At 41.5% G+C, this 25,184-nt stretch overlaps 1 protein-coding gene across 4 annotated transcripts in view; it reads right to left on the reverse strand.

Moving 5' to 3' along the window:
- The window catches only part of ITCH (itchy E3 ubiquitin protein ligase), a 169,857-nt gene that overhangs the window by 23,406 nt on the left and 121,267 nt on the right, over window positions 1-25,184 (reverse strand). For all 4 annotated transcript variants that reach the window (XM_053243650.1, XM_053243649.1, XM_053243653.1 and 1 more), the window contains exons 8-14: window positions 18,356-18,581; window positions 12,660-12,755; window positions 11,174-11,348; window positions 10,136-10,196; window positions 7,083-7,167; window positions 4,299-4,427; window positions 758-830 (exon numbers count right to left, since the gene is read on the reverse strand). In XM_053243650.1, the coding sequence (XP_053099625.1) occupies window positions 758-830; window positions 4,299-4,427; window positions 7,083-7,167; window positions 10,136-10,196; window positions 11,174-11,348; window positions 12,660-12,755; window positions 18,356-18,581 (845 nt within the window). The remainder of the gene's footprint in view (window positions 1-757; window positions 831-4,298; window positions 4,428-7,082; window positions 7,168-10,135; window positions 10,197-11,173; window positions 11,349-12,659; window positions 12,756-18,355; window positions 18,582-25,184) is intronic.

The following is a 25,184-nucleotide window of genomic DNA, read 5'->3' on the forward strand; positions in this document are numbered from 1 at the left end:
ATATTTAAACACACCTGCAGACTGGTGAATGGCATTATTATTATTATTATTATTATTAATTCAATTTCTATACCGCCCTTCCAAAAATGGCTCAGGGCGGTTTACAAAGAGAGATAACAAACAAATAAGATGGCTCCCTGTCCCCAAAGGGCTCACATTCTAAAAAGAAACATAAGACACACACCAGCAACAGTCACTGGAAGTACTGTGCTGGGGGTGGATAGGGCCAGTTACTCTCCCCCTGCTAAATAAAGAGAATCACCACGGTAAAAGGTGCCTCTTTGTCCAGTTAGAAGGGGTGACACAAGTACGAGGCACAGTTGTGAATTTTAAAGCTTATATCTATCTAACAAGGAGTAAGTTTGGATGAATGTTACCCAGCATGCATGATAAAGTTAGGGATATGCCAAGAATGCGTCCATCCTGACATCACAGGAGGATGTCCTGATGCACTCTTGGGCCATCTCTTAGTCATGTGATGGGGGTATTTCTCTGACTCAAAGAAGGGAGATTATCTTCCTTCCACACTTGCCTTCTTTGTTATGTTTCATCTACAAGTTGCTGCTGCCACAAAATCACTCAGTCTCGAGAAGGACCCAGGTCACAGGGGTTATGTGCAAGTGGCAGCAGTGTTAGAAACATACATGACAAAATGTGCAACATACAAGCAGACTCTTGCTCCCAAGTTAACAGTTAAATGCTTCCTAGGCAATATTGAGAGTTCCAAAAATACATTTTCAAATGAAACATGAATTACCTGGCACCAAAATCGGAAGTATTGGACCTTCGCTTTGAAGTCACGAACATAGGCTATCTGAGGTCCATTGTCTCTGGAAATGGAAAGCAAAGTCTTTGAAATTACACAACACACCAATTAATCTGAACATGGACAGATATGCAGCACTTCCGAGTCTTAATATAACACTTTCCCCTTAAATTAAATACAAACGTTGGTTTTCTCCTTTCTACTGCTTTGCTTACAATTAGAGATACGCACAAACCTTGGTCTGTGCACAGGTTGAAATACGAACTTGGTTCATAATTCTTCCTACACATGATGTTGCAGGGAGCTTTGCAGCAGCAGGAAACTGCATGGAACAGCAGCATGCAGGTAAGGACCTGATCTACTCAGTGTTGCTTGCTGCACCCCCACACCCGGCGCCACCCTCATACTGGTTCATGGTTCAGCTGAACTGGCATGAATCAGTTTGCAGAAGCATGAACCGGTTTGTATTTGAACCTGTGCACGGACCAAAGTTTGTGTACATCCCTACTTACAATTGAGATACTCATTCTCTATTTATGGTGGGTTTCTTCTTCATTTTTTTCACTTATCCCTGGGTAGAGGGAAAATGCAGAAACACACCTTTTAAACACTGGGCTATTTCAGATGTAACGGGAAGCCATGGCCTTCTGCTACCTGAACGTAGCTTCTAACTCTCCTGAACCCGTGCTCCCTCCTCCCGTTACCTCCTTGGCTCCACTGTGGAGCTGTGGTGGCAACATCCTGCTTCATTTAAACTATAGCACTCCGATTTGCACAAAGCTGGGAACAGCAATTTAACTCTAGCTTCAAGAGCAGGATGTGAAACCAAACTCTGGTTTCTCAGGACCCATAAACCAGGATGTTGACAAGCACTAGCTGAAGAAGTAGGTGGGAGGGGAGGGGAGGAGGGAGCATGTGGTTTCAGGAGAGTTAGAAGTGTAGTGCTAAACCATAGCTTTTCCTTACATTTGAAGTGACCCATCAACTTGGGCCAATTAAGGGATGAGTCCAAAGGATCTGAAGCAGAAGGAAAGTTAACACCTAACAGGTATTGAGAACAAAGGATTATAAAAAATATGTACACAAATAAGCAAGAGAAGGAAAACTCTGCTTTAATCAGAACTTAGATTAGTTAGTACTACAGAAGTATGTGTCAACTGCTTGTGTCAACCGCTCAGAGACGCAAGTTTTGAGTGGTATAAAAATATGGAAAATAAATAATAAATAAATATGACATTCATATGTTACTTTTACTTCAAGAAAGGTAAAACCAACATGTGACATGGCTGAGTTGACAGAATATATATTTTTTCCTTTAGTAAACTTTGTTAAAGTAGATTTTTCCTAAGTAGCAAATTTATTTTGGCATTTAATAGCAAATCAATACAATAAAGCTAAGGAGCCAAAGCTATTGGCTAATTCACATTCATATTTTGAAATCTATATTATTATTATTATTATTATTATTATTATTATTATTATTATTATTATTATTATTATTATTATTATTTCTTGTTTACACAGTCAGACAGGTGTTATGACTGGTTTGTTTTATCCAGACATTGAGTCCTTCCCAAGGACCTGGGATGGCTGAATTTTATTGTCAATTTTGTTGCTGTTATAGATATCATCGCAGAATATAGGCTGTTCCCAGTAAAGCTGCTTTTTGTAATTGGCTGTTGGTGATTTCTGTGGCCCCTATGGTGTTGAGGTGCTCTTCAAGGTCTTTTGGAACTGCACCCAGGGCGCCAATTACCACTGGGATTATTTTGGTCTTTTTCTGCCACAGCCTTTCAATTTCAATTTATAGATCTTTGTATTTTGTGATTTTTTCTATTTCTTTTTCTTCTATGCGGCTATCCCCTGGTATTGCTATGTCGATTATTTTAACTTGTTTTTCTTTCTTCTCGACTACAGTTATATCTGTTGTATTCTGTGGCAGATGTTTGTCTGTTTGTAGTCGGAAGTCCCATAATATTTTTACATCTTCATTTTCTTCAACTTTTTCAATTATATGGTACCACCAATGTTTGGCTACAGGTAGCTTGTATTTTTTGCAGATGTTCCAGTGTATCATCCCTGCTACCTTGTCATGCCTTTGTTTGTAGTCAGTCTGTGCGATCTTCTTACAACAGCTGATTAGGTGGTCCACTGTTTCATCTGCTTCTTTACAAAGGCGGCACTTGCTGTTTGTTGTTGATTTTTCAGCTTTTGCCCTTATTGCATTTGTTCTTAGTGCTTGTGCAGCCAGTATTAAACCCTCTGTTTCTTTCTTCAAGTTGCCATTTTTAAGCCATTGCCAGGTCTTGGTGATGTCTGATTTTCCACTTATATTGTGCAAATATTGACCATGCAGTGGCTTATTTTTCCATTTTTCTGCTCGGTTCTTGACTTGTTCTTTCTTGTAGGCCTGCTTTGTTTCATTGGTGTTGAATAGTTTCTTGTTTTTGACCATTTTAAGTGCATCTTCTTCACTGTCCTTGATATATTCTTCAAGGCCTCTTTTCTCCTCCTCTACTGTTTGATGGACTTGCAGCATTCCTCTTCCACCTGAGCTGCGAGGGAGGTATAGCCTATCTACATCACTGCAGGGGTGCAGAGCATGATTGATGGTCATTATTTTCCTGGTCTTACGATCTAGCGCAATGATTCTCAAACTTGGGTCCTCAGGTGTTATTGGACTTCAACTCCCATAATCCCCAACCAAAGGCCACTGAGGCTGGGGATTATGGGAGCTGAAGTCCAATAACACCTCAGGACCCAAGTTTGAGAATCACTGATCTAGCGTCTCTAGCTCTGCCTGGGTCCAGTCTATTATTCCTGCAGTGTATCTGATAACAGGTATAGCCCAGGTGTTTATGGCTTGTATGGTGTTCCCGCCATTGAGTTTGGACTTGAGGATTTTTCTAACTCTCCTGATGTATTCACTTCCTATTTTTCTTTTAACTTCAGTGTGTGCAATGTTATCAGCCAGGGGAATGCCCAAGTATTTGTAATGTTCTTTCTCTTCCAGGTTCTTGATGTTGCTTCCATTGGGCAGTTCTATTCCTTCTGTTTTTGTTATTTTCCCTCTGTTCATTATTAATGCAGCACACTTGTCTAGTCCAAACTCCATTGCTATATCGCTACTGAATATATGGACAGTGTTTAGCAGTGATTTGATTTCTGAATGGGACTTTCCATACAACTTCAGATCGTCCATGTACAGCACATGGTTTATTACTACTACTACTACTACTACTACATTTTTATCCCGCACTTCCTCCAAGGAGCCCAGAGTGGTGTACTACATACTTAAGTTTCTCTTTCACAACAACCCTGTGAAGTAGGCTAGGCTGAGAGAGCAGTGACTGGCCCAGAGTCACCCAGCTAGTATCATGGCTGAATGGGGATTTGAACTCGGGTCTCCCCGGTCCTAGTCCAGCACTCTAACACTGAAGGTAACAAAACTATCTATGGTAAATCATTCTGGAATCCTGCAGTGTATACAACGGACACCAACTGCATTTTGTTTTACTTAGAGAAAGCTTACAGAGCAGACTTTCCAGTACGAGGATCCATATAGGTGGTGGTTCTTCTATTGTGATCAACAAAATATGGAATTCCATCCACAGTGAACCGCATCTCCCAGCCCTCTGGTAAAGGTTTCTCATTTAACTGACTGCAGAAAACATACACACACAAGATATTAATCACATTATACATACTTTTAGCAGACAGTATAAGCTGGAGTTGCTCACTTTTTGTTCAAATTTTGATTTAATGATAGCTCCACTACCAATTACATGACAGTAAATAAAGCAATTTGTTATTATGTGCTCCAAGGAAGACAAAACCAATACTACAAATCCAAACTGAAGAATAATTTGCCAATATATCTTGATTTTCTCTCTTCCCCCACTTGATCAAAGGGCAAGTCTTAACACAATTATCTAATCACCTGTAATCAGAATGGGGAAAGTACATGAAATATTAGACAACCTCATCAAGAGAATACATTTCAAGATGCAACCCTCCCTGGTCTAAAGTAACCCCTTTTAATTATGGGGTGGCATCCAGACCAGTATAGCATTCTGCCAGCATAGACACACACAAGGGGTCCTTGTGCAAGCACAATACACCTTCCATTCACAGAAAGTATATAAGCTGGTTGAATGCAATGCCAAAAAAGATGGTTGAAATAAGCTTATTGTTCATATGATAAATATCTTGATTATGGTAATCCAACTGTAAGTCATAAAAGCCATCTTAAAACCAGAATGCTTTCTTGCCTACTCACAGATTAGGTTTCAAGATGTGGATTACACCTTGTTTCCTATTTAGTTAATATTAAGTTATCCCAGAGTTCAGGCAGCCTTATGGGAATAGGTGCCACATAAGATATTCTAAGTTGCCTCTCTCTACTGAAAAATGTATCTAAATGAGAAGCAGGCATTGTTACCTGTAAGAAGAGTATTTAGGTCACTTCCCAGAATAATCACTATGAAATCATTATCTAAGTGACTTGGAAAAAACTAACATTATTCCAGAAGTGCTAACTGGCCCTGCACAGAACATCTGTGCCCTAGTTCTCCGTCTCTCACCCCTTCGCAGACAATCTGGCTCCCTGCCCTGCCTCCCCCCACCTTAAGCCACCCCCAGCCATCCAGGGTGGCAGAAGAAGTAGCAAAACCTTCTCACTCTCACTCTCCCCACCAACACTCTCCCTCTCGCCCCTCCTCAGCAATCTCCTTCTCTTGCTCCTCTTCCCAACTCTCTCCCTCCGCAACCACAACTCTCGCTCTCCCCCATCCCTCAGCCTCTCCCTCCCCTTCCTAGGGAAAGCGGCATCGCGGTGGCCTAGGTCGGCTCCTACCGCCGGCCTCTGTCACGTTGCCCTGCTGAGTCTCCTTGCAAGGAGGAGATCTGGGCGTGAGAGCACAGTGAGGACTGGCCTCTGTCACCCTGCCGAGTCTCCTTGCAAGGAGAACGGCCAAACTGGGGCTTCCTTTCCGGCCTGCATGGACAGCCCTCAGTGCGCTCTTCCACCCCAGCCAACCTTGCGAGGAGACTTGGCAGGGCGATCGAGACCACTGCTCAATGTCTATTCTTCTTTCTTCCTGCAACACCGCCTCCTCCTTGGCCCTCTCTCCTGCTCCTCAGCAGCTGGTCCTCCATCCACCACTCAGCCGTACTCCGGGCTTTTACTTTCCTCTGGACAACTCTCGCAAGATGTGCCATGTACCACAGGATGTGCGACATACGTATAAGACTTTTAAATATATAGATTGTGTTGGAAAGGATCTAAACATTTCATCCCACAATATCATCATTTTGAAGAAGGCAACATTCTGCCCTTGCAATCTCTGCCTTGGAGCTTTTTTTTTTTAACATTAGCCAAAAGAAAAAAGAAAGAAAGCCAGCACTTGGGACAGCAAGTTAGATGTCAGTAAATACTCTATAGCACCGCATTGGGTGAAAGAGAGCCCTCCCTACTCCCAAGTCATTAAGGTAATTTGTACAATTCATTGTTCTATGGTGGGGTGGGCAAATGTGAGCCTCCAGCTATTGTTGAATACAACTCCCATCATCCCCAGCCACAATTTATTGTGGCGGGGGATAATGGGAGTTGTATTTCAACAGCTGGAGGGCCAAGTTTGCCCACCCCTATTCTATGATGTGCTGGAGGCAAAAATGTAGGCTTTCTTCATTGGTTTTCTTGCATGAACTTTCCTACTTCATTAAAAGTTACTTGTTTTGGCAGGTAATACTTCTAGAGTCTTTGGAGGATACAGTATATAAAACAATTCAAATAGATAAATAGATAGATAGATAGATAGATAGACAGATAGACAGATAGACAGATGTGGAAACTGGCTGACATCATGATTAACAAAGCACTGGTGCTTCTGAAAAGTTCAATTCACTCAGCTTCACTGATGGCTCAGTAGTGGGGGAAAATTCTAACAGCCTCACCTCCCCGAGGAAGCACTCTATGTCACCCAAAACTATGTTCCTAAAGATTGCACAACTCTCAGGGACATATTTTCAGATAGCACAGAGGACTTCTAGGGGAAGAGGAGAGTGTTGAAATTCCACACACACAATCAACTGCACAGCATTAGTCTGAAATTCTTCAGAAGCTCTGGTACATCTTTGGTTGGCACTGGTGCTTCATTAGTGAGGATGTCAGACACTGATCTTTATTTGCTACTTTCCCTTCATATTTCCAAAGGCCTTTTGATAAGAGACATACTTTAGCAGTCAAAAACGTCTATGCTTTCTTCTTTTGTGCTTGAAGATCATGAGAGTCTGAACATTAAAACAAATGTCTTACCCTTGACTTCTTGGATCTTCCCACTGTGTGATACGTGTATTGTGATTGACAAAATACACTCTGCCATTAGCATCTGTTCTCTTTTCTGAGAAGAAATAAAGCAATTAATAATACCATCTTAGTTGTTGGACGCACATAGATTTGATATGAAGAGGTCAGTATGTTCTGGCAGTTCTCCGCTATGTTAAACAACCAGTGTAGTGCTCCCTCCAACACAACTGGGATGAACTCAGGGGTGTAGCCACCATTGTGTGAATGGGTTCAAAGAATTCAGGCCGCCAATGGTAGGGGCTGCTGAAGCCCCCAAGGGGGCATGGCTCAGGCTCCGGAAGAGCCCCGAGTGAACTCCCCCCGCCCACGCCTGGGTTACTAAGAGCCCCAAGCAAGCGCTTCCCCATCCTTTTCAGGCAGCGTTTGCTACCTGAAGTCATCTATTTCCCTATCTCTTCCTCCAGAGAGGAAGAGAAAGGGAGAATAGGTGCTTTCAGGCAGCAAGCGCTGCCTGAAATGACAAGGAAGCACTCTCTTGGGCTCTTCGGAGCCTGAGGCCATGCCCCCTTTGGATGTGACATCACACACAAAAGGGGCATGGCCTCGAGCCCCCAAGAGCCTGAGCAGCACTTCCTTGTCATTTCAGGCAGCTTTTGCTGCCTGAAAGCACCTATTCTCCCTTACTCTCCCTCTCTGGAGGAAGAGAGAGGGAAATAGATGCCTTCAGGTAGCAAATGCTGCCTGAAAAGGAAGGGGAAGCTGCAGTGCTTGCTCATGGGCGGGGAGGGGATTCTCTTGGGGCTCAGCCACGTCTCGTGCACATGATGTCATGTGCATGGGACGTCACTGAAGGGGTCGCCGGGCGGGGTCAGACCCAGGCCGCCACTCGGCTGCCTCCGCTCCTGGATGAACTTATAAGAGTTACAGAGTTAAAGACAAAACGGCTATAATTAGAAATTCAAAGATGCTGTGCAAATTATATAAGAATGTATGCTGTGATTATTCTATGAACGGCATGTATTTTAAAAGAGTCTATAGGATTCCTCATTAGGAATCCTGTACCAGCAGCTAACACTTGGATTTCTGCACCATAGGTTATATAAGGAAGAAATTGTTAAGCATTTCAAAAAGAAGATTACAGTGACTTGTATTATTTCTTTTTGAAATGCTTAACTATATCTTCCTTATATAACCTATGGTGCAGAAACCCAAGTGTTAACAGCTGATTCAGTCAAACCTCAATACCAACAGTTTAAATTAAGCATGTGGAACAACCCCTATGGGGGTAGAGTGATCAGTATAGGCTCCTAAACAGAGCCTCATCTCCTCTCCCCATGCCAGGCCACTACTTGGTGTAGCACAGCACCTAAGCGACTGCTACAAATAATAAAATCCCTGGTTCAAATCTCAACTCTGCCATATATTCTCTGGGTGGCCTTAGACAAGCCATTGCACTCACAGTCACCCTACCTTGCAGGGTTGTTGTAAGTGAAGTGTAAATGCTTGTCAAAGGAGGCCCAAAGCATTATGTTTGTCAAAGGAGGCCCATAAATGACACAGGTATCATTTGCCAATCTTTGGAAACTCTTGCTGAAAAGTGGTATATAAGTATTTGTTGTTGATGATCATCTAGGTTGCCCTCTTCTGCACCCTCTCCACTTCTACAATGTCCTTTCTGAGGCATGATGACCAGAACTATAAACAGTACTCCAAATGTAGTCACACCATAGATTTGTATAAGGACATTATGATAATAGCAGTTTTATTATCAATCCCCTTCCTGATGACACATAATCCACTTGTGGAATTCTCTGCCACAAGATGTGGTGGTAACAGCCAACAACCTGGATGGCTTTAAGAGGGTTTTTTGGATAACTTCATGGAGGAGAGATCTATAAATGGCTATCGTTGGAGGGCTGTGGGCCACCTCCAGCCTCAAAGGCAGGATGCCTCTGAGTACCAGTTGCAGGGGAGTAACAGCAGGAGAGAGGGCATGCCCTCAACTCCTGCCTGTGGCTTCCAGCGGCATCTGGTGGGCCACTGTGCGAAACAGGATGCTGGACTAGATGGGCCTTCGGCCTGATCCAGCAGGGCTGTTCTTATGATTCCAAGCATGGAATTGGGCTTTTTCATAACTGCCGCACATTGAGTCCACACTTTCAACTAGTTGTCCACCACAACATCCCTCTCCTGGTCAGTCACTGACAGCTCAGACCCTAGCAGCATATATGTGCAGTTGGAGGGTTTGCCCCAATATACATCACTTTCAACTTGCTAACACTGAACTGTTGTCACCCACTCCCCCAGTTTGGAGAGATCCTTTTGGAGCACCTCGCAATCTGTTTTAGATTTCACTACCCTAAATAGTTTGGTGTCATCTACAAATTTGGCCACCTTGCTGCTTGCCCCAACTTCTAGATCATCTATCAATGATCGAAAATAAGTTAAAAAGCACTGTCAGCCATACTGGCATCCTTCTGGACTTGGTGGTACCTTTCCTCTTTTTTGGTATACATTCTAACGGGGTTTTTATTATTGAGATTTTAAGTAAACTCTATGCATTCACTGTATATTCATTGAAAATATACTCTCAATGTACATTGTACATATATACTCTCTTGAGTATATTCAAATATAAAGAGAAACTTTGGTGGTGGGAGATTAACAGCCAGAGCAACAAAGACGGTGCTTATTCGTCCCATTTGAGAACTGCTCACAAGAGCAGTTCCTGTGATACATAACTGCAGCTTCCTAGCTGAACAAAGTACAAATTTGTAACAGAAACAAAGCCTCAGCAGGCACTGACAATCTAAGATACAGATATAACTTACATAATGAAGACAAGAAAAATAGCAGTTACACTAATTTACATTGTATTCCTAAACTATCAGAATCTGATTTTTTAAAAAAACTATTAGTATGATACGTAGTTTGCTGGGTCTTGAATGTTTGATTAGAAAAACCAATCAAAATTTTCATTAAGTAACCAACAACAAAATAGTTTGGACAGGATATGTTAATCAAGCAATACTGTGGACCAGCACTTGTAAAGAAGACCTTACCCCATCCATGTGGCAGAGGACCAAGCGGATCAAATTCTTTGTTCTGTGGGACGTCTTGATTCTACAGATACAGAAAGAGGCACTATAACAGCCACTAAAAGAAAAAACCCTAAGATCTCACAAATCAATATTAAAAAGATCCTCTTCCCCACAGAATTCATTTAGCTCATGTGAACAAAAGAGCCCTAACCTTTTTCACAATATGTAGTGCTTGGAGAACAACAGAAGTGTAAATCAAAGAGAGTACAAACAATTATTTGTCCACAAGTACATTATGGCCACTAATTTATAAAGTGAAAAGCCCAAGACTGTTGGAAGCTTTAGTCCCCACAAAAAGTGGATGCTGTTCATGGCCACAGAGGGTGAAAGAAAAGGAATTCTGCACACACATAAGCGGGATTCCCCTTAACAGGCTTCAGATGCAATGATAAAGAGAGCTGAGCATTATAAGAGAGACCAGAGTTCTGGAATCCAACAACAGCTTGTGAAAACAAGGAATGAGACTGACATCAATGAACTCGATGACAGGATTCTATGGATGGAACCTCATAAACTCAAGTCATATCAAACCTTGCCTGAGTGATGCTGCACATTGAACAGATTTGCTAATTACCGCTGTGTTTTTTAAAATGCTGTTTGTATTGATCCAGCAAAATAAATGTGTGCTTGAAGCTTACAGAGTAAGATCCTGTAGGCTAAGAGATTTGAACCCATAATCCGATGGGTTATTCTTAAAGTAATTTCTCAAAACAGAGTTTCATTAATATGTAAATCATGTTAAGCTACAAATCTTATTAGCATTTTATTCTACCTACTAAGGGCACTTTTAGCTGAAATGTCTTCCACATTTCCAAATGTAGCAATTGACTATATTTGTAATTTACTCCAATATTTGTTGTTTCTGGAGTCTTAGCAGGTTTTTGCTAGGAGTGTTAGACCAAGGATATAAGAAGTAGTATTAGATTATGTTGCATAAGCTGGTGTTTCATCAATACAGCAGCTAGCTGAGATTTTCAACCCAATTCTCAATGTTCTCACCGCATATATGAACCTCTGGTTAAACTGTTGCATAGCTCCTTGAAGCTGGCTGCGCTGAAGCTGCCACTGTTCATAATTCCGAACAGATTCCAAAGTTGGCCGCTGCCAGGTTGTTGTTCTGGTGAAGTGGTCAACATAATAAATGCGCCCCATGTTGTCAACTCGCCGCTCCCAGCTAAAAATATACAGACAAGATATTCAATGGCATGCACTGACCTCAAAGTACCTTACAGTCAAATAACAGAAGGAAAACTGGAGAGCTTGTTCAATACAAAACGCAAAGTGGGTCAGCACAATCATTCCTCAGTCACGCAAAGAGGAAAGAGGAGTTCTCACTTTAGTACCATAATCCAATTACTCTTATCACTCAATTCCCAGGGCTTTTCATTATTTGATCATCATCTCGGTTAAAGGTTCTGCACTGCAGTTCTAGATAACCATTTCTGAAGTAGGAGAAGTTCTTATCCATATATCTGGAATTCTCCAGATGCAGCAGGCCTAACTATGCCCGACAACAAATACATGTGATACTCTGGCGTCTGCTCCACAGTTGGCCACCCACGGCCTAGCATGCCTAAAATGTCTGTATAGTTAGTTTAAGAGTTCCCAAAGAGTATGGCCAAATTAGATGTCACACCTCCCAAATGCCAAGCCATGGCTCAGATATCACACTTCCTGCTATCAAGGAGTGTGATATTTTTATTATTTTATTTTATTTATTTGACGTATTTATATCCTGCCCAAAACTTATGTCTTTGAGCAGCTCACAATAAAATACAAATAACAAAATAAAAAGGCTTAAAGCACAATTTAAAACTATGTTAAAAATTATCAAAACAGTATCTAATTAAAAGTCTGGGTGAACAAATGTTCTTAAAAGTTGTCAGAGATGGGAGGATCTTATTTCGGCAGGGAGCACATTCCAGAGCCTCAGAGCAACAGATGAGCTGGTGGCAACTGCAGATGAACCTCCCCTAATGATCTCAATGGGCAGTGGGGTTCATATCAAAGAAGGTGTTCTCTTAAATACCCAGGACCTAAGCTGTTTAGGACTTTATAGGTTATAACCAGCACCTTGTATTTTGCCCAGGAACTTACTGGCAGTTAGTGTAGCTCTCTCAATATTGGAGTGATATGGTCTCTTCGAGATGACCCAGAGACCAACCTGGCTGCCGTTTTCTGGACCAACTGCAATTTCCGGACTATGGACAAAGGCAGCCCCACATAGAGCGCATTGCAGTGTCTGGAGGTTACCAGCAGATGTACCACTGTTCTGAGATAGTTTGTCTCAAGAAATGGATGCAGCTGGAGTATCAGCCGAAGCTGAAGAAAACACCTCTGGCCACTGCCTCAACGTGGGAGACCAGAGATATCTGAACCAGGCCTGTGCCACATATAAAGATAGCAAGTCTGGACTAACATTTATTAACATTAACCAAAACAAATTCAAGGTTGTTACAAGGTGACGTTTCACTAAGTGACTCACCCAGGAGGAAGAGGTTCTGGTCTATCCCATGTAGTTCTTTTTTCAACATGATCTACATAATACACTCGACTGTGCTGGTCTAGTCGTTGTTCCCAACTGGAAATATAGAAAGAATTTATATGAAGCATTGTTCAATCTCGTATCTTCATTAGACTACTTGTTTACAACTGGTTCCCTGATAGGTATTTTTGATTGTGACAATATTTGCCTTGATTCCACACAATACAAGGTCCAGGACCAGTCTTAATTTCATGTGTGCATTTCTGACACTAGTACTGTGGAATCCAATGAGGCAATTTCCACAATGCTTGTTAGTCTGCAGTGGATGAACCAGTGCCTGCGAGTTGCTTGTAGGCTTCCCAGAGGCACTGAGGCTGGCTACTGTAGAAGGCAGTATGCTAGACTAAATACATATTGATTTAATTCAGCAAGGCACTTCTTATGTTCTTAAGAAAGCAGCAACGTGAATAAGAACATTTAACAGTCAAGACAGTTATAGTAACCCTAGTTATCTGCAGGGGTTCCTCCACTACAATCGTGGATAATAGAACCATGGAGGCATTAAACCAATGGGAATAAGGGGGAGGTGTTAGGTTCTTGAGGATGGAAAAAGGGGGGAAATTGGCAAACACTCACCTCCAAAAGGGGGGGGGGTGCCCTACTGTGCTCTGGGGATTTCCAGCAGTCCAGCAATGCCCGCCTACCTCACAAGTCTCCATTTTTCCATGAAAAATCACAGGAAAAAATTGTGTTCACATAGATGAGTCACAAAATGGCTCCTTTTCTGAAATAAGCCCCAACACCATGGATACATGAAATTAACCCTTAAAACCCCACCCCCCCAGCGTATGACGAGGTTGGGTGTCAATTACACAACCGTGGATGTTGCATCTGCAAATAGTGAGGTTTGTCTATAATTTGTTTTGAGATTCTAAACATGCATTTTCACTTTATAAATGATACCTGTTGATAACCACAGGGCTTCTTAAAAAAAAAAAGGCCATAAAAGGCTGAAATCAGTCCATCTCTGCACTCGGATACTACTGGCTCAAGACCAACAGCTTCAGGATGATGTTCATGTTGCAAACTCATCAGGCAACAACAGCCATAGAAGTTCATTGCTGCTTATGTGCCGCTGTATAGGACCTACCTACTTTCCAACTGTACCTAGAGAATACAGTACTCTTTCCCTCTCACTATGAATAAACATGCAACCATGCCACCCAACTGTGCTTATTAAGTTTGAAAAATATCAGATATTTTGTTTTGGCACCATATTCAACACGTTTGTGCTAGAGAAGTGAGTTCTGAAATTCTGAATGTTATTTTATTTGGCTACATATAAAAGTTGTAAAGTAGTGTTTTCTAGGTGGCAGAAAATGGACATGGTGAGAGAACAAGGTGCCCAAAACTTTATGGGGTGTTTTTTATTATTATTATTTCTTGTTTACACAGTCAGACAGGTGTTATTGACTGGTTTGTTTTATCCAGACATCGAGTCCTTCCCAAGGACCTGGGATGGCTGAATTTTATTGTCAATGTTGTTGCTGTTATAGATATTGTCACAGAATATAGGCTGTTCCCATTAAAGCTGCTTTTTGTAATTGGCTGATGGTGATTTCTGTGGCCCCTATGGTGTTGAGGTGCTCTTCAAGGTCTTTTGGAATTGCACCCAGGGTGCCAATTACCACTGGGATTATTTTGGTCTTCTTCTGCCACAGCCTTTCAATTTCAATTTGTAGATCTTTGTATTTGGTGATTTTTCCTATTTCTTTGTCTTCTATTCTGCTATCCCCTGGTATTGCTATGTCGATTATTTTGACTTGCTTTTCTTTCTTCTCGACTACAGTTATATCTGGTGTTCTGTGTGGCAGATGTTTGTCTGTTTGTAGAGGGAAGTCCCATAATATTTTTGCATCTTCATTTTCTACCACTTTTTTCAATTTTATGGTCCCACCAATCTTTGGCTACAGGTAGCTTGTATTTTCTGCAGATGTTCCAGTGTACCATCCCTGCTACCTTGTCATGCCTTTGTTTATAGTCAGTCTGTGCGATCTTTTTACAACAGCTGATTAGGTGGTCCACTGTTTCATCTGCTTCTTTACAAAGGCGGCACTTGCGGTTTGTTGTGGATTTTTTGACTTTTGCTCTTATTGCATTTGTTCTTAGTGCCTGTTCTTGTGCAGCCAGTATTAAACCCTCTGTTTCTTTCTTCAAGTTGCCATTCTTAAGCCATTGCCAGGTCTTGGTGATGTCTGATTTTCCACTTATATTGTGCAAATATTGACCATGCAGGGGCTTATTTCTCCATTTTTCTGCTCAGTTCTTGACTTGTTCTTTCTTGTAGGCCTGCTTTGTTTCATTGGTGTTGAATAGTTTCTCATTATTGACCATTTTAAGTGCATCTTCTTCACTGTCCTTGATATATTCTTCAAGGCCTCTGTTCGATGGACTTGCAGCATTCCTCTTCTACCTGAGCTACAAGGGAGGTATAGCCTATCTACCTCACTGCGGGGGTGCAGAGCATGATTGATGATCATTACTTTCCTGGTCTTTTCCCAAGTATTTGTAATGCCCAAGTATTTGTAAAGTTCTTTCTCTCCCAGGTTCTTGATGTTGCCTCCATTGGGCAGTTCTATTCCTTCTGTTTTTCTTATTTTCCCTCTGTTCATTATTAATGCAGCATACTTGTCTAGTCCAAACTCCATTGCTATATTGCTACTGAATATACGGACAGTGTTTAGCAGTGATTCGATTTCTGACTGGGACTTTCCATACAACTTCAGATCGTCCATGTACACCAGATGGTTGATTTTACTTGATGTTTTAGATGTTTGGTATCCGAGGCCTGTTTTGTTTAGTATTTGTGAAAGTGGAGTCATGGCGATTACAAACAACAGAGGGGATAGTGAGTCCCCTTGGAAAATGCCTCTTCTAATGCTAACCTGTCCAAGTGTCTCACCATTGATTGTTAACTGTGTACTCCACATGCTCATTGCTTTTTAAAATAAATATCTGAATGTTTTTGCTGACACCAGTTGTTTCTAAACATTTTAGTATCCATGTGTGAGGCAATGAGTCGAAGGCTTTCTTGCAGTCAATCCATGCAACACTTAGATTTGTTTTTCTTCTCTTGCAGTTTTCTAAAATCATTTTGTCAATCAGCAGCTGGTCTTTTGTGCCTCTGGTGTTCGGACAATTTTCTTTCTGTTCAACTGGAAGCTGTTCGTTAGTTAATAAGTGTTGCATTACTTCATCTGCTATTATTCCAGTTAATAATTTGAACATGGTTGGCAGGCAGGTTTTGGGTCTATAATTACTTGGAACTGCACCTTTTGCTGGGTCTTATGAGATGAGTTTTCCCAGTTGTTAGCCATTGTTCAATATCACCTCCTTGCAAAATGTGATTGAACTGTTTTGATAGTTGTTATGTTAGGTGTTTAAGCCAAGAGCCATGAAGTTCATTGTCGCCTGGTGCAGTCCAATTTTTAATTTTCTTTGCTCTTTCATGTATTAATTCTGGTGTTGTTAGATCTTGCATTTGTTGATTACATTTTTCGACCTCTTTCATCCAGTCTGCTTTTTTATTATAAGCTATTGGATTGTCTCATAATTTCCCCCCGGAACTGCACTGTTTCTTCTTTATTTGGTGTTTCTACGTTTCTTGCAGTTACTCCTTCTATACTTTTGTAGAAACGTCTCTGATTCAACCGGAATTGGAGATTCTGCCTGTGTTGTGTAATTCTGGCTTCATATCTGCTAATCTTCTTTGACACTGCTGTTATTTGCTGCTTTATTATTTCCAGGACTTCTCTAATTTTCCTTGAATCTAGGTGGTATTTTTGCATCAGATACTGTTTGGTGTTTTCATTCTTCAGCTTCTTGTCTTTCATATCTTTCAATTTACTAGCATCTGATCTAAGCCTGGTGATTTTAGTTTCTAATTTAATCTTCCATTTAGGTGATGTACTACTTTCTTTTTTGACAGGTCCACTGATCTTATATCCGAGCTCTTGTGTTGTTATTGTTGCTGCACTGTACATTAGTTGGTTTGTTTCTTGCAAATTATTGGTTGTTATTTCTGCAAGTGCAGCATTTATATCTTTTAATGTCTGAGCAAGTTGTTTTTTGGCAACTGTTTTTAGAGCTGGAAGACAAACCATGGTGGTTGTTTGGTTCATGTGCTCAGTTATTTTTTGCTTTAGTTCTTGTTGCTTTTCTGTTAAACGGCATTCTGTTAAACGGCATTATTATTCTTCTTATTATTATTATTTCAATTTCTATACTGCCCTTCCAAAAATGGCTCAGGGCGGTTGAGACAGAGAAATAATCAATAAGTAAAATGGATCCCTGTTCCCAAAGGGCTCAAAATCTAAAAGAAACATAAGATAGACACCAGCAACAGTCACTGGAAGTACTGTGCTCGGGGTGGATAGGGTCAGTTACTCTCCCATTGCTAAATAAAGAGAATCACCACATTTAAAAAGTGCCTCTTTGCCAAGTTAGCAGGGGTTTACCAGGCCCTACAGAGGCATTCTGCTTAACTTGCACCACTGTACTGCAGTGTTACTTTCCACAATATAAACAAACACACTTACAGTATTTTCAGAAACCAATTGCAGAACCTAGTGGCTTTAAGATGGACAGACAGACAACTGGAGTCTATCCAGCTAACTGCCTTGAGAAAACAGACCTTTTTGTGTGTGTACAAAAACATAGTGCAGTATTTTCAGCTTGGCTGTTGGATCATTATCTCAAACTCAATATGCAGAAGACAGAATATATTTTGTTCCCTCCACAGCATCATTTCCCCTCTTCGCTCTCTATGGGCATCATAACTCTTAGGACTTATCGGCAAATTAAGTTATCGGGTGGCATCTTTGATCAGGGTCCCCACCCCCACCCCGAGGATTCCTTCTTACTTGAACAGGAGTATCTTCATGCTTGTTCACACTAGGCAACATAAGATCCAAGCCATTATTTCTAGAAGTCGCCCTTTTTAATCTGATTTTTTAAAAACCCCTTTTCCAGAACTCATTCTTCCCCTATGTTGTGTAATGTAATCAGAATTCCTGTCTTCCCGATGATTTCACTTCTTGACTCTTCTGCTTAATTTTACTTTCTTTATGCTCTGATCATGTTGCACTTCTGTATCTCTCTCACTAGCTTCCTGTAGTTTCTTTATTAAGAGAAATTGCGTCTAACCTTTAGGATCTTGCCCCCTCTTATTTTTCTTGCTCATTTCTCTCCCTTCTCCCACTAAGTCACTCCATTCATAAAACACAAATCTTCCAACTTTCCACTTCCTTGCTCTATTTCTCATCGCCACAATTTCTGTCTTATGGCCCCCTATATATAGAACTTTCTCCCTTTCAGCTGACTGCCTCTTTTGCCCTGTTTTTTTTACAAGGTTAAACTTTTCTGTCTTGCATCTTCTTCTTGATGTTATATTTGACTTCCTTTGTACTCTATTATGTAGGTTTCATATTAACTCCATTTTAATCTCATCTGGCAAATGCAAAGTTCTCTCTCCCTTCAAAGTCCTCTCATCTTTTGTCCCATGTTTTCTAGAATACGAGCTTGTGGTGCTTTTATATATCATATAGGAGAAAGAGGAAAAAGCGGTGTCTTTGCAGGGCGGGGGTGACAGAGTTGGGTTAGGAACACACATATATTGTAAAACAACCTCCTCTTACCCAGGTGGAAGAGGACCTTGATTGACTGTATGATGCGGCTGTGATCCTGGAGTTACTGGCTGAACTTGTCTGGATATTGGTGGTGTGGTCAAAGCTGCAGCTGCTGCAGGAATAGCTGTTCCTGCCATTGCCCCATCAGAGTTTTGTTCTGATGCTGAACTTGTGCTTGATACCAGCCCTGCACTAGTTCCTTCTAATTCTGTTGATGATGGACCATTGACACATGCTGCAAAGAACATAACCAGAAAAGAAAACTGTTGCTTCTAGTTCTAATTCAAAAGTATGAGTAGATGAGACTTGAAATGACTACTTGGTGCACAATAATTAAGTTGACCCACTTAAGCATAATAAATGACTGATATTTGTCCCCCAAACCTGTTTGGGCAACATCTACACAAAACTACCAAGAATGTCAAACACTAAACAGAAAGTTAAGAGTAGCAGTTATTTGATGTCTCTATTTTTGCATATCAGGGTGTTTTTTAAATTAACTTTTTATTCAACCAAGTATCGGTACAATTAAATTACATTACAATGATGTTAACCTAAAGTAACTTTTTAAAAATAACTTCCCTCATCCCTCCCTTCCTATTTGGACATTTCCCACAGATATAACACATATGCTTATAAGGAAGGAATTAGTACAGACACATTTTATACACTCAGACCCACACATATACTGAATTCCAGTTTTTAAGAACTAGCAGACTGTTCATTTTCACAACTGCCTTTCTAGCGAATTTCTACCCTAATTATCAGAAAACTATGGGCTGGTTCAGACGATACTTTTCAATGCGTGATTATTTACAAGTGGAGTTTTCATGTCCACACATTCAGATGAATTACCCATCTAGGATTGTGCTTGTCTTATTTTTGAAATTTAGAAATATGTTATATATATTTATTTATCTATCTATCTATCTATCTATATCTATCTATCTATCTTTCTGCTTTCTTGGGAAATTTCAAATACAAACAGAAATGCTCAACAGCAAATGAGCATCAACCATACTCTGTATAAAGACTGTCACCCTACCATATTCTATGAACTCAAACCAACTTATCAAGTTTGAGACATAACTTGAACAAAATAAAATACAACCAATCTAGGAGGGAAAAAGGAAGTGGGAGGGAAACCTCCCTCTCCTAAAGATAAATATATTTTGTTTTCAAAGCATGAACAATTCATTGAAATTTGACTAAATAGCTGAACATTCCTCTTTACCTTTCCATTGGGAAAAAACCAGTTCAAATGCTGACAAGGAATACATGTCAGTTATCCAAAGTTGCAGTTCATGTCCAATAGGAGAGGGGTTGTTTACACATTTTCTGGGAAATTAATTGATTTTTCAGTTTCTAATATTTCTGGAAGCGTGGGCGAAGTCTGGGACATACCTGCCAAACGGCTTGTTTCTATCTTTCATGGTTTGGTCTGGGAATTTCATGTGAGTCAGTCAGCAAGTGAGACAGGCCCAGGCAGCATGCGTGTGCACATGCATTCTCTCTACACATAAAATAATATACTAGCAAAACCGCTTGCAGTTCCTATACCACAAAGTCTGGACTTTTCCTGTATATAAGTATCTGAGAAAACTGCCAAACTTTGTTCAAAACCTAATCCCATCCCCAACCCTCCCTACCCCCATCCCCCCACACACACTTATGCTAACCCTAACCCAAGCTTTTCCAATGGGAGAGTTTCCCTGCCATTTCTGGGAATGTAATCAATTTTTCCTGGGTTTTCCATTTTTCAGGTAGTATGGGTGAGTGCTGGAACCAACCTGCAAAAAATGGCATATTTCTATCTTTTGTGATTTGGTCTGGCAGTTTCATATCAGTGAGTGAGTGAAGCCCAAGCAGTCTTGTATTAGAGTCTTGTCTCTTGTCATAAGACTTGCTGGGTGACTCTGGGCCAGTCACTTCTCTCTCAGCCTAACCTACTTCACAGGGCTGTTGTGAGGAGAAACCTAAGTATGTAGTACACAGCTCTGGGCTCCTTCGAGGAAGAGCGGGAAATAAAATGCAAATAAATATTACAGATATACAAGTAGTCTATACAGCAAAAGACTTCTCACTTTCGCTTTAGTGGAGGTGTCAGCTACAAACATACTTGCTTGTGATTTAGGGTGGGGTAAGACACAGAAGGGGAATAGGTTTCTCTAGTAATAAAAAGGGATGATTCACAAGTAAAGGGCCGTTAAAGGGAGGCAAATCAACAAAGGTGTGTATGGCCTGGGTGGAGATCTCTCATTCAAACAAACAGCCAGGGCTGAGAAGAAGAGCAAGAACTTCTCACTTCATGGAAGAGGGAGTTGCCAACTGCTTTTCAGATACTTAACTTTTATGGCGAGATCCCAGAAGGGATCTCTGGGGACACAGAAGGGATGGGCAGTTTCATTCTACCAGAGAACCTCAGTATTCGCGGGGGTTCCGTTCACTGCTACTGCTGCAGATACAGAAACCATGAATACTGGGTTTTGGGGGCAATGGGGTCAGGGGGTTAGGTTCCCAGAGAGTAAAAATGGCCAAAATTTGCCAATTTTTGGCCTGTTTTGTTTTGTTTAAAATGGCGTAAAAGGTCCTAGAAATTCAGGGGAAAGTGGCCTACCATCCACCGTGAGACCCCAGCAGTCAAACAATGATCCCAAGAGTAGAAAATTGGCCAAAAATTGCAAATGTTTTTGCCCTTTTTTGGTGGGAAATGAGCCATAAAATGGCTCCCGGTGTCAAAATGGATTCTGGAAATGACCTCCAAGGTCACTTCCAGCCACCCTGACCTGCAGATATGTGGATTTAACCCCACCCCCCACTGCTTAGGGTGCCTATTACCCAACCGAGGTCGTGTACCTATTATCGACGTTGGGTGTTACCCGACCACAGATATGGAAAACTGTGGATAGCGAGTCCACAATTAACGAGGCTCTCCTGTAGTTGGAAGGCATTATCCGCAAACTCACATATTTCCAAGTCAAAGCCTGCCCCCAAGAGTCTCAGAGAAAACCCTCTCCAAACTCCGAAAAGCCAGCTTGATTTGAAGACAAACCACTCAGTGCAGTGATTTGAGGAGAGAGAAGTGGAAATGTTCGGTTATTTCAGAAGGAAAAGGGAGACGTGATTTCAACATATGCTAAGTGACATATTGCCACAGTATAAGAGAGGAGCCAAAGTTTCCTTTCACTATAAAAGGAAAATTTCCCTCTCTCTCTTTCCATGGAAGAGAATAAATGTAAGAGAAATAGCACACGCACATATACCTGAAACTTGAAAACAAGTTATAGATAGGGAAGTAGAATGAAGGGATAAAAATCATATGGCAAAAATCTGGGAAGAAGTTGCTTTCAGAAGTGGGAGAGGGAAAGGAAATGGAAATCAAAATAACCTATGATTAATTCCAAGGAAAAGCAGAATTTAAAAATAGGGAGAAAAGTAATAAACCAGGGGACAGGGAGAAGATGAGGGTGCAAGTGAGAAGAGGTTGGCAGGGAGAAAGGAAAGCCACAAGCACAAAGTAGTAGTTCAAATATCAATCTGATCTGATGTAAATCCAACTGAAAATCCAACTGAATTTTTATAGGGATCTCCAAGAAAGAATAGAATAGTCGTCCGTTCCGTCGTCAGAGGAGGAAATCAGAGATCGCAACAAATCCTAAGGAGTGTCCGTGAGGGAAGCCAATAAAGCCAAGTCCAAAGGAGTATACGTTAGAGTAGTCAAAGTCCGTTTTCCAAGGTCAGAAGTCCAAATAAACGATAAACAAACTTTCTTCGAGGAGCAACTATCTCCGAGAACTGAACGCAATGGCGGTCAGAAAGAAACTGATTGCAGAGACGCCCAACCGCCACTAGAGGCTACTACAGTCACGTGCAACAGGCGGTTGCTGGCGTCGCGAGGAGCTAACGAATTCTACCCGAAGCTGATCTGCGCAGGCGCAGAAGCCACTATTTATGGATGATGGAACCACTATCCAGATCAGATGCTTTCCCCTACTGCTATCAACGATTAGACAGATGCCATTTCTAGCTAGTATAAGAAGAAATGCTTTAACAAGCAAAGAGCATATAAGTTCCAGATAACTGTTGCACAAAGGTTTTGCATTCAGTTCAGCCACTGAGTATATCTTACATATACTTATGAGGTTCTGTAAATTTTTACGGTGCAGCATGACTCTGTCATAAGGACTTAGTTTCCAGTAAATCTGCACAACCTCAGGCTTCACTTCACTTCCAGACAAGACCAATGTAATGCTGGTAGGTGATTCCTCTGCCTGGGTGAATGATGTTCAGCCTGTTCTGGATATGACTGCATTCCCCTGAAGGGCCAGGTTCACAGTTTGGGGGTGCTCATAGATCCAACATTGTCACTAGCGGCTCAAGCAGCCTCTGTGGCTCGGAGCGCCTTTTATCAGCCCGAAGCTGATATGCCAACTGCGACCTTACCTGGACTGATATAGCTTGGCCAAGTTACTCATGCTCTGCTAACCTCTTGCTTAGATTATTTCAATGAATTGTACCTGGGGCTGCCTTTGAAAATGGTCCGGAAACTGCAGCTGGTACAAAATAGGGTTGCAGGATTATTAACTGCACTGGATGTTTTGAGCATATTACACCAATGCTTCATCAGCTGCACTGCCTCCCAGTCAGTTTCCGGGCCCAATTCAAAGTGCTGGTTTTAACCTTTAAAGCCCTAAATGGCTTGGGATCAGGTTACCTGAGAGAGCACCTTGCCCATATGCCCCCACCCATACCTTAAGATTTTCTTTGGAGGTGCTCCTCCAGGAGCCACTGCCAAGTGAGATGAGGCGAGTGGCTACTAGGGAGAGGGCCTTTTCAGTGGTTGCACCCTGCTTACGGATTAGCCTCCCCAGTGAGGTTCGCCTGGTTTCATCACTTCGTTCTTTTAGACACCAGGTAAAGTCCTTTTTGTTCACTAATGCCTTAAAAAACTTTTTTAAAAATCTTTTGGTGGGAAAGGAGCCATAAAATGGCTCCCAGTGTCAAAATGGAGGCTAGAAATGACCTCCAAGGTCACTTCCAGCCACTCTGACCAGCAGATATGTGGATTTAGCCCCTCCCACCCCCTGCTTAGGGTGCCTATTACCCGACCGAGGTTGTGTGCCTATTATCGAGGTCGGGTGTTACTGACTAATTTTAAAAACGGTTTTTAAAATTGTTTTTAGATTTTATTTTGTATCTCCCCCCACTTTTTTTGGTCTGTTATGTTTAATTGTGTGTTTTTATCTCATGTTTTAATGTTGTGTTGTAAGCCATCCAGAGAACAATATGTTATGGGGCAGATAACAAATAAAGTTTATTATTATTCACTGCTGCAATCCTATGCATATTTCCTTGAGAGTAAGTACTACTAACTCAGTTTACTTACTTCACAGTAAACATGCATAGAATCAGGGCCTATTTATTTATTTAAATGTACCCAGGCTGCTTTTGTTGCCCCTTTTAAAAAGCTAGAGGGAAACTAAGTGCAGTCTGCAGTTGAGGATTACAACTACAGGAAAGCCCACAATCCCATCAACATCAATTCTTTCCTATTATCATTATAAACAAGTTGTTCTAGTAATAACTAATCAGCCTACTTTCCTTTCATTGTCTCTATAACTGGACTAAATTTGGTTCAAATCGAGGTCCACAAGTCAGATCTCTTGCACCTCAAGCATTCACACGTCTACCATCTTGGATCAGGGTGGATGACATCACAAACTACACCAATGTTTCATCAGCTGCACTGCCTCCCAGTCATAGGGGAATCCCTATGTGTCCATATAGCAGTACCAAATTTGGTTCACAAGTTAGCCCACTTGTGCCTCAAAGGTTTACGCATCCGCCATCTTGAATCGGTGTGGATGACATCACAAACCACGCCACTGATGTTTTCCTGTGTGTCACTCACTGCAACTGTGCCTAATTTGGTTTAAATTGATTAGCAAGTCCACAAATTAGCCCGCTTGCACCTCAGATGTTCACGTGGCCCCCTTCTTGAACTGGAGTGGATACCACACCATGCCACTTGGGCATCCTTATGTGTCCCTACAGCTGTAGCAAATTTGGTTCAAGTCAGTTAGGCGGTTCACAAGTTAGCCTACTTGCGTCTCAAAAGTTTATGCATCTGCCATCTTGGATTGGGGTAGAGGACATCATCACAAACTACGCCGTTGAGGTGTCTCTACAATTGTACCCGATTTGGCTCGTATTGTTCCAGGTTTTGCAAAGTTGATGGGACACAGACACATACACGGACGGACGGACAAACACACAGAATATTGGGTGATCTCATAAGCCCACTGAAAAGTAGGCTTAAAAAAACAAAAACTGAATACCTAACAGTGCTCCCTGTTTATGGCAAGCCAATATGCACCCCTCCCCTGCCACACACCACCCTTTAGAACAAGCTCACCACAATGGCCCATTTCCCCTACAATCATGGAACAAAGATTCATTTGATATATGAGAGAGTGGGGGGAGGGGGGGAAGACAGAAAGAAAGGCAGAAAGAAAGACAGAGAGACACCAAAAGGCAAGGAGAGAATGAGTGAACAAGAAGACAAAGACACACACACACACATGCACTGTGATAAGCTACTTAATGCTGAAGAAGCCCTCAAACAGACTATAGTAGAAGTACTATAGGATAGGATGCAAACCTTTTGCTCATCATAGCCTAAGGCACTAGGCTGTGAAAAAGGCACTAACAGAAAGCCTTGCACACAGGAAATGGAAGCCCTTAATAGTCTCTACAACACAAACTCAGTGGTTAGGAAGACTGGAAGAATACAGCACACACAATGAATTTGGATGATCATCCAACCATGTGAAATTAA

This window comes from Hemicordylus capensis, chromosome 4 (genome assembly GCF_027244095.1).
Source record: "Hemicordylus capensis ecotype Gifberg chromosome 4, rHemCap1.1.pri, whole genome shotgun sequence".
Taxonomy (NCBI): Eukaryota; Metazoa; Chordata; class Lepidosauria; order Squamata; family Cordylidae; genus Hemicordylus; species Hemicordylus capensis.